Below are 14,423 nucleotides of genomic sequence, written 5' to 3'. Positions count from 1 at the left end.
TCAGGTGGACCAGTTCAACAGTATGATGACAGACTGACATATTCAGGTGGACCAGTTCAACAGTATGATGACAGACATATTCAGGTGGACCAGTTCAACAGTATGATGACAGACATATTCAGGTGGACTAGTTCAACAGTATGATGACAGACATATTCAGGTGGACTAGTTCAACAGTATGATGACAGACTGACATATTCAGGTGGACTTGTTCAACAGCATGATGACTGACATATTCAGGTGGACTAGTTGAACAGTATGATGACTGACATATTCAGGTGGACTAGTTGAACAGTATGATGACAGACAGACATATTCAGGTGGACCAGTTCAACAGTATGATGACAGACTGACATATTCAGGTGGACTAGTTCAACAGTATGATGACAGACATATTCAGGTGGACCAGTTCAACAGTATGATGACAGACTGACATATTTAGGTGGACTAGTTCAACAGTATGATGACAGACATATTCAGGTGGACCAGTTCAACAGTATGATGACAGACTGACATATTTAGGTGGACTAGTTCAACAGTATGATGACAGACATATTCAGGTGGACCAGTTCAACAGTATGATGACTGACATATTCAGGTGGACCAGTGGCTACAGCCTCATGTCCAGACTGATGCTGACATGAGGGAGGAGCCAGAAAATGGATCCTAACTTTAATGAGACTTTTAATTATATACATACAGTTGAAGTGGGAAGTTTACATACACCTTATCCAAATACATTTCAACTCAGTTTTTCACAATTCCTGACATTTAATCCTAGTAAAGATTCCCTGTTTTAGGTCAGTTAGGATCACCACTTTATTTTAAGAATGTGAAATGTCAGGAGTAATAGTATAGAGAATGATTTATTTCTGCTTTTATTTCTTTCATCACATTCCCAGTTTGTCAGAAGTTTACATACACTCAATTAGTGTTTGGTAGCATTGCCATGTGACAGCGGAATCACTAGCCAACGAGACCAGTAACGAACAGCAGAATCACTAGCCAACAAGACCAGTAACGAATAGCAGAATCACTAGCCAACGAGACCAGTAACGAACAGCAGAATCACTAGCCAACGCGACCAGTAACGAATAGCAGAATCACTAGCCAATTAGACCAGTAACGAATAGCAGAATCACTAGCCAATTAGACCAGTAACGAACAGCAGAATCAATAGCCATCAAAACCAGTAACGAACAGCAGAATCACTAGCCAACGAGACGAGTAACAAACAGCGCAATCACTAGCCATCAAAACCAGTAACGAACAGCAGAATCACTTGCCTGTCAATCTACTATCTAGTAGAAAAGTCAGCTTGTCATGCTGTGTGAGAAAGAAATGGCCTATCCCAAACAGACTCTGGGACAGTTGTGGGACGATAGATCCCAAATTCATACAACCAGTAGACCTAGGTTACATGAGTCTGATGCAACAGATCAGAACGTTTAGCTTAGAATGTTGATAAACTATTATTTCTTCACATTATAAGCACACAAGGCAGTAGGTTAAGCTCCAATGTTTGTTAAATAATGCAATTAGTGGGAACATTTTGAAAAAGGGGAGATCTAAAGATGCATCAACTAGCATGGGTTGCTAATATGACTAGGATTATCATCAACTAGCATGGGATGCTAATATGACTAGGATTATCATCAACTAGCATGGGTTAGTAATATGACTAGGATTATCATCAACTAGCATGGGATGCTAATATGACTAAGATTATCATCAACTAGCATGGGTTGCTAATATGACTAGGATTATCATCAACTAGCATGGGATGCTAATATGACTAGGATTATCATTAACTAGCATGGGATGCTAATATGACTAGGATTATCATCAACTAGCATGGGTTGCTAATATGACTAGGATTATCATCAACTAGCATGGGATGCTAATATGACTAGGATTATCATCAACTAGCATGGGTTGCTAATATGACTAGGATTATCATCAACTAGCATGGGATGCTAATATGACTAGGATTATCATCAACTAGCATGGGTTGCTAATATGACTAGGATTATCATCAACTAGCATGGGATGCTAATATGACTAGGATTATCAACGACTAGCATGGGTTGCTAATATGACTAGGATTATCATCTTCTTGAGAAGAGACTACAACAACACCACCGTTTAAACAACACCATCGCTACAATAACACCACCGCTACAACACCGCAACACCCCTCTTCTCTTCACCCCTCACCTCTTCTCTTCACCCCTCACCTCTTCTCCTCTTCACCTCTCACCTCTTCTCCTCTTCACCTCTTCTCCTCTTCACCTCACTTCTCTCCTCACCTCTTCTCTCCTCCTCCTCTCTTCACCACTTCTCTCCTCCTCACCACTTCTCTTCTCCTCACCACTTCTGCTGATCTGTTGTGAAAAGGCTGCGTGTGTAAAATGCAGACTAACAGTATACATCTGTCTCTGGTCTCTCCCCAGTGTGGTTCAGCAGAGTACATGGCTCCAGAGGTAGTGGAGGCCTTCAGTGAGGAGGCTACGATCTATGATAAGCGCTGTGACCTGTGGAGTCTGGGGGTCATCCTGTACATTATGCTGAGTGGGTACCCTCCCTTCGTAGGGCGCTGTGGCACCAACTGTGGCTGGGACTGGGGAGAGCCCTGCCAGGAATGCCAGGTAAGATACGAGCTAACACAAACATATCAATAACATGCTAAAAAACATACACACGCCAATTGTCTTCTACTACTTCTTCTACTACTACTACTACTACCAATACAACACACTACTACTACTACTACTACTACTACTACTACTACCACTACTACTACACTACTACAACAACCACTACTACTACAACACACTACTACTACTACAACACTACAACAACCACTACAACACACTACTACTACTACTACTACTACTACCACTACTACTACTACTACTACACTACTACAACAACCACTACTACTACAACACACTTCTACTACTACCACTACTACCACTACTACTACTACAGTACCACGGCTACTACACTACTACTACTACTACCACTACCACCACTGCTACTACTACTACAGTACCACTACTACTACAGTACCACTACTACCACTACTACAACACATCACTACTACTACCACTACTACTACTACTACTACTACTACTACTACTACTACAACACAGCACTACCACTACTACTACTACCACCACCACTACTACTACTACTACTACTACTACAACAACAACAACACACCACTACTACTACTACTATTACTACTACTACTACTACACACCACTACTACTACTACTACTGCACACCACTACTACTACTACTACTACCACTAACTGCAACAACAACACTACTACTACTACCACTACTACTACTACTACCTGCAACAACACTACTACTGCTACAACAACACTACTACAACAACACATTGCTACTAACTGCAACAACACTACTGCAACAACACTACTACAACTACTACCACTACTACTACCACCACCACTACTACATTTACATTTACATTTTAGTCATTTAGCAGACGCTCTTATCCAGAGCGACTTACAGTAGTGAATGCATACATTTCATACAATTTCATACATTTTTTTTTTTACTACTACCACTACTACTACTACCACCACTACTACTACAGTACCACTACTACTACAGTACTACTACTACCACTACTACTACTACTACTACAACACACCACTGCTACTACTACCACTACTACTACAGTACTACTGCTACTACAGTACTACCGCTACTACTACCACTACTACTACTACAACACACCACGCCACTACTACTACTACTACCACTACTACTACTACCACTACTACTACTACTACCACCACTACTACCACTACTACCACCACCACTAATACTACTACCACCACCACTAATACTACTACTACCACTACTACTACTACTACTACTACAACACACTACTACTACAACACACTACTACTACTACTACTACTACTACTACCACTACTACCACTACCACTACTACTACTACTACTACCACCACTACTACTACTACTACAACACACCACTACCACCACTACTACTACTACTACTACTACTACTACTACTACTACTACAACACACCACTACTACCACTACTACTACTACCACTACTACTACCACTACTACTACTACTACAACACACCACTACTACTACTACTACTACTACTACTACTACTACTACTACAACACACCACTACTACTACTACTACAACCTACTACTACTACTACTACTACAACCTACTACTACTACTTCTACTACCACTACTACCACTACTACTAATACTACAACACACCACTACTACTACTACCACTACTACTACTACTACTACAACACACCACTACTACAACCTACTACCACTACTACAACCTACTACTACTACAACCTACTACTACTACCACTACTACACCACTACTACTACTACAACACACCACTACTACTACCACTACTACTACTACTACTACCACTACTACTACTACTACCACTACTACCACTACTACTACTACTACCACTACCACTACTACTACTACTACTACAACACAACACTACTACTACCACTACCACCACCACCACTACTACCACTACTACTACTACCACTACTACTACTACAGTACCACGGCTACTACACTACTACTACTACTACCACTACCACCACTGCTACTACTACTACAGTACCACTACTACTACAGTACCACTACTACCACTACTACAACACATCACTACTACTACTACTACTACTACTACTACTACAACACAGCACTACCACTACTACTACTACTACCACTACCACCACCACTACTACTACTACTACTACTACTACAACAACAACACACCACTACTACTACTACTACTACTACTATTACTACTACTACTACTACACACCACTACTACTACTACTGCACACCACTACTACTACTACTACTACCACTAACTGCAACAACAACACTACTACTACTACCACTACTACTACTACTACCTGCAACAACACTACTACTGCTACAACAACACTACTACAACAACACATTGCTACTAACTGCAACAACACTACTGCAACAACACTACTACAACTACTACCACTACTACTACCACCACCACTACTACTACCACTACTACTACTACCACCACTACTACTACAGTACCACTACTACTACAGTACTACTACTACCACTACTACTACTACTACAACACACCACTGCTACTACTACCACTACTACTACAGTACTACTGCTACTACAGTACTACCGCTATTACTACCACTACTACTACTACAACACACCACGCCACTACTACTACTACTACCACTACTACTACTACTACTACTACTACCACCACTACTACCACTACTACTAATACTACTACTACCACTACTACTACTACCACTACTACTACTACTACAACACACTACTACTACCACCACTACCACTACTACCACTACTACTACTACAACACACCACTACTACTACCACTACTACTACTACCACTACTACTACTACTACCACTACTACCACTACTACTACTACTACCACTACCACTACTACTACTACTACTACAACACAACACTACTACTACCACTACCACTACTACCACTACCACCACCACTACTACCACCACCACCACCACCACTACTACCACTACTACTACTACTACTACTACTACTACTACTACCACTACTACTACTACCACTACTACTTCTACCACTACTACTACTACTACTACTACCACTACTACTACTACTACAACACACCACTACTACTACTACTACTACTACTACTACAACACACCACTACTACTACTACTACTACAACCTACTACTACTACTACTACAACCTACTACTACTACTTCTACTACTACTACTACTACTACCACTACTACTAATACTACAACACACCACTACTACTACTACCACTACTACAACACACCACTACTACAACCTACTACCACTACTACAACCTACTACCACTACTACACCACTACTACTACCACTACAATGCTGCTGCTGCTGCAACAGCACTCCCATAGAGAAGTAGAGGCACATATCAACGTGTTGAGACCCCTACCCTGCTCCCTACCCCCCTACCCAGCTCCCTACCCAGCTCCCTTCCCAGCTCCCTACCCAGCTCCTTACCCAGCACCCTACCCAGCACCCTACCCTTCACCCTACCCCTCACCCTACCCTGCTCCCTACCCTGTTCCCTAACCCTGTACCCTACCCTGTACCCTACCCTGTCCCCTAACCCCCCTACCCTGAGCCCTACCCTGTACTCCACCCTACCCCGCTCCCTACCCTGTCCCCTACCCTTTCCCCTACCTCCCCTACCCTCTTCCCTACCCTGGCCCCTACCCTGTACTCTACCCTGCCCCCTACCCCCCCTATCATTTTCCCTTACCCTGCTCCCTACCCTGTTCCCTGCTCCCTACCCTGCTCCCTACACCCTACCCTGCCCCCTACCCTGGTCTCTTTCTGTTGCTCTGAACATGATGCCTCTAAAGATGCCCGTCTGTTAGTGATATTAAAGCCAGTTTGGCCAGACTAAAACAACCAACACATTTTTTTTAAGAACCTTTCTACAACAGTATGTCTTTTGTCACATCTCCAGAACATGCTGTTTGAGAGCATCTTAAGTTCTTAAATCTATAACTGTCCCCAAACCCAGTCTCTCTCTTGGCTCCTCTCCAGAACATGCTGTTTGAGAGCATTCAGGAGGGGAAGTACGAGTTCCCTGAGAAGGACTGGAAGCAGATCTCCTCTGGAGCTAAAGACCTCATCACCAGACTTCTGGTCAGAGATGCCAAGAACCGCCTCAGTGCTGCTCAGGTCCTGCAGCACCCCTGGGTCCAAGGGGTATGGATCTTATCTGTTTCTGTCTCTCTGTGTCTCTCTGTGTGTCTCTGTTCTTGGGCACAGGCACTATGGTGGTCTACATGAAACACGTAGGTATTACACACTGGGTCAGGGAGAGGTGAAAATGTTAGTGAAGACACTTGCCAGCTGGTCAGGTTTATGCTCTGAGTACGTGTCCTGGTAATCCATCTGGCCCCGTGTTAACCTGTTTAAAGGTCTTACTCACATCGGCTATGGAGAGCGAGATCACAGTCGTCTGGAACAGCTGGTGCTCAAATGCATGGTTCAGTGTTGCTTGCCTCGAATTTAGCTCATCTGGTAGGCACTGGGCAGTTTGTGGCGGGATTTCTCTTTGTGTAAGCCATGATAGTTTGCAAAGCCCTGCCACATCCAAGGAGTGTCAGAGCCAGCGTAGTAGAATTTGAGCTTAGGTACTGTATTGACGCTTGGACTGTTTGATGGCTCTCATTCCGTCTGGCTTTCTTTCTCTCACTTGTCTGTCTCTCTCAATCTTTCTTTTGATCTCTCCCTCCATCTCTCAGTTCAGCTCTCTGGTTTTGAACTATAAGACAGAGCAACTTTGACCTCTAATGGAAGGGACAAAAGGTAGCTGCCTAGAATTCATGACCTAATCATTCCGCGTCTGTCTCTTCCCTCAGTGTGCTCCCAACACCGTGCCCTCCAGGATGAACCACAGAGGCAGCAGAGCCCAGGACCTGACCTTCTTCGCCGGCCAGGCTGTGGCCGTCACCCGCCAGCTAGCTGAGCAGGACGAGAGCGACCGTCAGGAGAGAGAGGACCTCAACGAAGATTCTGAGGAAGAAGGGTCGTTGGGGTCCCTCTCTCTGTCCCCCTCGCCCCACCACATGGCTACCAGCACCACTGCCAGCTGCAGCCTCAGCCCCCAGAGCTCCCTGCGCCCCCTCTCCCCCTTGTCCTCTCGGCTGGCCCGGCGAAGGAGGAGAGGGCCCCCCCACACAGGGCCAGTGTGTGCCTCGGAGCTCCGGCAGCTCCTTGCCCCCCTGGTCATCATGGAGGACTGTGTCTGAAACCTCTAATAATCGTTAAACTGACCGACCAACTGCAAAACCTAACCTGATAATGCTCCTGAAAAATTCATAGCTCATCTCCTCCTCTCACCTCTTTTCCCCCTCTACCCCCTCCCATCATCTTTCTCATCACTAAGCTACACCTGCAAATACCTCAGTGGCTTGGATGATGATGGGGTCGTGGTCTTCGAAGCACTTAAAGAAGCACATTGACCCTATGCCTAATTCAAAGGAGGGAGGTAGGGGAAAGGGATTTTGAAGGCACAAAAAAAAACAAAAAAACAACTACAATTGAAACAAGCTCCCACACCAAAGGACCAATGGCTGCTACTGCTGATGTTCCACGCGCTGTACTCAGAGGAGCTGGGTCATCCCACTTTGAATTGAAAACTTCATCAACCAGCTTCATCAGATACACTAAAGACACCAGGATGGATCTACTAACTAGAGGGGGTATACTGCAAAGTGGGTTCAATGAGTTAGCCAGATAACTTTGATAAGCAAGTCGAAATAGACATTGATTTTTTTTGTTAATATTTTTTTTAAATAAAGCTAAACTTGGATATGTTTTTTTGTTTGTTAAATCAAATCGACATGCTGTTTTTCAAGCTTATCTTTCTACAAAATAAAAAGGAATCAGAATATGTAGGCACGTTAGCTGGCTAACTCCTTTATAGTATACCCCTCAGGACCTTCCCTCTCCTTCAGTCTACGAGGGTGGGATGGCCCACCTATCCAGCTAGCATCAGTGTTGTAACGCACTTATCCAAACTCACTGAGTGGCTCACTCAAACCCTTCCTGCTTGTTGTAGTGGGAGCTCAGGTGGCCTGATAACCGGGCCCGGCCGATAGGCTAGCTAACTCTTTACGAGGCAGCTAGGCTAGCTAACTCTTTACGAGGCAGCTAGGCTAGCTAACTCTTTACGAGTCAGCTAGGCTAGCTAACTCTTTACGAGGCAGCTAGGCTAGCTAACTCTTTACGAGGCAGCTAGGCTAGCTAACTCTTTACGAGGCAGCTAGGCTAGCTAACTCTTTACGAGGCAGCTAGCCTAGCCAAGTCTTTACGAGGCAGCTAGCCTAGCCAAGTCTTTACGAGGCCGCAAGGCTAGCCAAGTCTTTACGAGGCCGCAAGGCTAGCCAAGTCTTTACGAGGCCGCAAGGCTAGCCAAGTCTTTACGAGGCCTCTAGGCTAGCCAAGTCTTTACGAGGCCTCTAGGCTAGTCAAGTCTTTACGAGGCCGCTAGGCTAGCCAAGTCTTTACGAGGCCGCTAGGCTAGCTAACTATCTAGTACCTCCTCATTGCTGGGACTTTACACACCAACACAAAGTCCAAACAACATCTCACCTGTTATCATTATTTCTGCCCCTTGACCACTGCTGTTGTGGTGGTAATATCGATCTGAGATCTGAGCCGTTCTGATTTGACATGTTGTGCTCACTGACTGGCTGCATCACAAGTGGCATATAGGGAATAGGATGCCGTTTTGATGCAGTCATTGTTGCTGACTGTAATAGGAAGACATGGACCCTGCCAAAGTAGCCTGAGCTCTTAGGGCTGGTTCCCCCTGGCACAAGTTAAACTGAGCCGGACCTGGACTAAAATTCACTTCAAATGGAGAATCCTTTAGACATGTTTCTTAGTCCAGGACTAAGTTTAATTAATCTGTGTCTGGGGAAACAAGCCTTAAATTGGTCTGAATCCAAGAGAGAGTCCCAGCAACGAAGGTACTTAAAACTTTAACACAAACTGTTTTCCAGCAGATACCTCAGGACCTAGAAATATATATATAGAGAGAGCTGGGGGGGGACTTCACCAGGTATCAATACAACTGTTATTGACTCACCAGGTATCAGCCAGGTATCAATACAACTGTTATTGACTCACCAGGTATCAATAGAACTGTTATTGACTCGCCAGGTATCAGCCAGGTATCAATACAACTGTTATTGACCTACCAGGTATCAGCCAGGTATCAATAGAACTGTTATTGACTCGCCAGATATCAGCCAGGTATCAATACAACTGTTATTGACTCACCAGGTATCAGCCAGGTATCAAGAGAACTGTTATTGACTCGCCAGATATCAGCCAGGTATCAATAGAACTGTTATTGACTCACCAGGTATCAGCCAGGTATCAATAGAACTGTTATTGACTCGCCAGGTGTCAGCCAGGTATCAAGAGAACTGTTATTGACTCACCAGGTATCAGCCAGGTTTCAATAGAACTGTTATTGACTCGCCAGGTATCAATAGAAGTCAAAGGGAGACGAGGGGAGAGAGAGATCCTCAGTTTTTCTTTACTTCAATTCACGCGATCAAAAGATGTACATTCTAATATTATTAAGAGGTTTGAAAGGCCTTGGTAATACTTGACAATGGTCATAATCTGTCATGTTGATGACAAGTCATTTAGTGAATAATCAAGGCCTTGGTTGTCCAGGTGACTGCTTTTTCAGTGTGTCCAGACGAGGCTCCAGCATGGCTAGCTAGCTGGTAGTATTCCAAGAAGACCAAATGAACCACTTGTAGAGCGAATGCCCAGGGCCATGTGTTTTAGTCCCATATTAGGGCTAGTACTGTGGCTATAACCAGCTGCCCAGATCAGCCTAGTACTGTGGCTATAACCAGCTGCCCAGATCAGCCTAGTACTGTGGCTATAACCAGCTGCCCAGATCAGCTTAGTACTGTGGCTATAACCAGCTGCCCAGATCAGCCTAGTACTGTGGCTATAACCAGCTGCCCAGATCAGCCTAGTACTGTGGCTATAACCAGCTGCCCAGATCAGCTTAGTACTGTGGCTATAACCAGCTGCCCAGATCAGCCTAGTACTGTGGCTATAACCAGCTGCCCAGATCAGCCTAGTACTGTGGCTATAACCAGCTGCCCAGATCAGCTTAGTACTGTGGCTATAACCAGCTGCCCAGATCAGCCTAGTACTGTGGCTATAACCAGCTGCCCAGATCAGCCTAGTACTGTGGCTATAACCAGCTGCCCAGATCAGCTTAGTACTGTGGCTATAACCAGCTGCCCAGATCAGCCTAGTACTGTGGCTATAACCAGCTGCCCAGATCAGCCTAGTACTGTGGCTATAACCAGCTGCCCAGATCAGCCTAGTACTGTGGCTATAACCAGCTGCCCAGATCAGCCTAGTACTGTGGCTATAACCAGCTGCCCAGATCAGCCTAGTACTGTGGCTATAACCAGCTGCCCAGATCAGCCTAGTACTGTGGCTATAACCAGCTGCCCAGATCAGCTTAGTACTGTAGCTATAACCAGCTGCCCAGATCAGCTTAGTACTGTGGCTATAACCAGCTGCCCAGATCAGCTTAGCTCCGCTTAACTTTTGTATAGGAATGTCACATGTTGCTATAAAATAAAAGTTACTATCACATGACCTAAAGCAACAACGATATGTTATTTAAAGTTCTCAACAGTCTTTCTCAAAATCTAAATTGAATTAATTTTGGGGCCAATTAGGGAAAGCATTCCAAACAACAGATCTTAAAGGATATGACGCAGATGTGAATGATAAACCCATACTTTATATTTCGGGGGGGGGTTAACTCCCAATAACTCCTAGGGTTGTGTCCCAAAGGCACCCTATTCCCTATGCAGTGTACTACTTTAGACCAGAGCCCTATGGCACCCTATTCCCTATGCAGTGCACTACTTTAGACCAGGGCCCATAGGGCTCTATGTGCACTATACAGGAAATAGGGTGCCATTTGGGACGTTTCTCTACTATACTGTGTCAGGCTGCTGTTTCTCCGGCTGTTAAGCTTCTGTTTTTACTGTTGTTTTAAAGTTTCTACATTGTTGGTGGGAACAGACAGAGAGGTTCTGTGTCCCGGTTCAGAGAGAATAGTTCTGTTATTGAACTCTGTTGTTGATGGGAACAGACAGAGGGGTTCTGTGTCCCAGTTCAGAGAGAATAGTTCTGTTATTGAACTCTGTGGTTGATGGGAACAGACAGAGGGGTTCTGTGTCCCGGTTCAGAGAGAATAGTTCTGTTATTGAACTCTGTGGTTGATGGGAACAGACAGAGGGGTTCTGTGTCCCGGTTCAGAGAATAGTTCTGTTATTGATGGAACAGAGGGGTTCTGTGTCCCGGTTCAGAGAGAATAGTTCTGTTATTGATGGAACAGTATGTTGAGGAGGGTGGAGAGATAAATGAGATGAATATGGTTATTTAACTTCAGTGTTTCTGTCTATCTTGTTCAGATCAAACCACAAACTGTTTGCTTTATGGTTTTTCTTTTGTGCTGGTAACGTCGTTGAACAACTGTGTGTCGCAGAAATCTATCGTAAGTGCCATCTTAAAACAAGTCCATCCGTTAGTTTCGACTTTTGTTTTATCCTGAATGTCTGAATCTCTACCACAGTACGTCTGGGAAGACCCTAGTTAACACTGCCACACAGTTTCTGCTCTAACATAGACCAGTCTAGCCCAAGTGAAGCCTTTCATGTAGAATCCAGGCGACAACCAGTCACCAGCAGCTTCATAAGCAGTAGAAAAACAAGCCCCTCTGCTGTGTATTGGACCGAGCCTGTCAGGATAGATGGCAGTGTATTGGACAGAGCCCGTCAGGATAGATGGCAGTGTATTGGATAGAGCCTGTCAGGATAGATGGCAGTGTATTGGACAGAGCCTGTCAGGATAGATGGCAGTGTATTGGACAGAGCCCGTCAGGATAGATGGCAGTGTATTGGACAGAGCCCGTCAGGATAGATGGCAGTGTATTGGACAGAGCCCGTCAGGATAGATGGCAGTGTATTGGACAGAGCCCGTCAGGATAGATGGCAGTGTATTGGACAGAGCCCGTCAGGATAGATGGCAGTGTATTGGACAGAGCCCGTCAGGATAGATGGCAGTGTATTGGACAGAGCCCGTCAGGATAGATGGCAGTGTATTGGACAGAGCCCGTCAGGATAGATGGCAGTGTATTGGACAGAGCCTGTCAGGATAGATGGCAGTATGTTGACCCTGAAAAGTAGGACTGACCTCTAAGAAGTAGGACTGACCTCTGAGATGTAGGACTGACCTCTGAGAAGTAGGACTGACCTCTAAGAAGTAGGACTGACCTCTGAGAAGTAGGACTGACCTCTGAGAAGTAGGTCCCATTTGAGTCCCCATACAGAGAAAGGCCCAAGTATATTTTTGCTATGATATACATCATATTCCTAACTCCAACTCTATTTTTCTAACGTGTGGGTAGGCTCATGTAAAGCCTGTTTTCAAATGAAACATGATGAAGCCTTTGATAATAATATGGTATAATTCAGTTCATGTTCCCTCGTTGCTAAGATACAACCCTCACTGTTGTTGTCAGTCAGTGACAATCTGCCTGATGGGTAGCCTGAAATCCAGGAAGTACTAACGTTCCACTCCTCGCCACTGTTTGGCATGACAAGGATTGGCAAGGAGTGGAATGTTAATACAAGATTACTGTGTTTTCAGCCTACGTGGCGGTCAGGCTGTTGGAAACCGTTCAAAACCTCAAATAGTGTCAGAATGAATGTGAAACACTTTTAAATAATGTTTTTAGTTTTGAACAAGTCCCTGAAAAGTCAACGCCTTGATTTAATTGAACCTGCGTTCATTTTTTTCATCTGAAAATGGAACTAGCAAATCTATCCAGATGTTTTTATTTTATTTTTTTACTTTCTTTTGGCGCAATGCATTTTTGGTTATGACCCTCACTGACATTCTGTTCAGTTGTAGTGGCCCCTAGTCTGTTCTGGGGCTCGTCAGTCGGTCATTTTGATCTTTCTGTTTGGTCCACTGTGTGCTTGGTTCATTCAGCAGCCTGTAGACGCATGTGGGGAGGGAACGAAAATCGAACTGCAAAGCAGCGGAACAATGGATGTCAAAAAGCACTTTGTCATGACATACCTCTACTCAAACCATTTTCTCTAAGCCGTTGCAAAACAATTTTGTATTGTACAATTCTTTTTTGGGGGAAAAAAATTGAAATAAATTTAATCCACAGAGAAAAAGATTGTCTTGTCTGTCGTCCTTCGACTCTGAAATTCACTTCCTGCAACTCACATGTTGGCTTTCAGAACTCTCTCTATAACTCTGTCTCTCTCCCGTTCTCTTTCGATGTATATCGTTTCTGCTAGCTGGCCCAACTTCACGTGTCTCTGGATAGTAAGAACTACACTACATCTGTGGTAATTAACACCGCTTCCCACGCATCACGTTCATGGAGCAGCAGGAACCTCTGTTGCTGTGTGCGAGGTAACTACTGATATCCTGTCGGCCACCCTTCTAACCAGGCTCGGTAACTACCGATATCCTGTCGGCCACCCTTCTAACCAGGCTCGGTAACTACCGATATCCTGTCGGCCACCCTTCTAACCAGGCTCGGTAACTACCGATATCCTGTCGGCCACCCTTCTAACCAGGCTCGGTAACTACCGATATCCTGTCGGCCACCCTTCTAACCAGGCTCGGTAACTACCGATATCCTGTCGGCCAACCCTTCTAACCAGGCTCGATTACTACCGATATCCTGTCGG

The 14,423-nt window shown here is 44.7% G+C and overlaps 1 protein-coding gene across 3 annotated transcripts in view; it reads left to right on the top strand.

The window, feature by feature from the left end:
* The window catches only part of LOC106569835 (MAP kinase-interacting serine/threonine-protein kinase 2), a 54,609-nt gene extending 40,709 nt beyond the window's left edge, over window positions 1-13,900 (top strand). For all 3 annotated transcript variants that reach the window (XM_045694572.1, XM_045694571.1, XM_045694573.1), the window contains 4 exons: window positions 2,454-2,648; window positions 6,685-6,849; window positions 7,509-9,816; window positions 9,992-13,900. In XM_045694572.1, the coding sequence (XP_045550528.1) occupies window positions 2,454-2,648; window positions 6,685-6,849; window positions 7,509-7,898 (750 nt within the window). In that variant the 3' untranslated portion in view covers window positions 7,899-9,816; window positions 9,992-13,900. The remainder of the gene's footprint in view (window positions 1-2,453; window positions 2,649-6,684; window positions 6,850-7,508; window positions 9,817-9,991) is intronic.
* Window positions 13,901-14,423: the final 523 nt, after the last annotated feature.

Source organism: Salmo salar, chromosome ssa14, assembly GCF_905237065.1.
Source record: "Salmo salar chromosome ssa14, Ssal_v3.1, whole genome shotgun sequence".
NCBI lineage: Eukaryota > Metazoa > Chordata > Actinopteri > Salmoniformes > Salmonidae > Salmo > Salmo salar.
The sequence above is the reverse complement of the archived record's forward strand: the minus strand, read 5'-3'. Positions and strand labels throughout refer to the sequence as shown.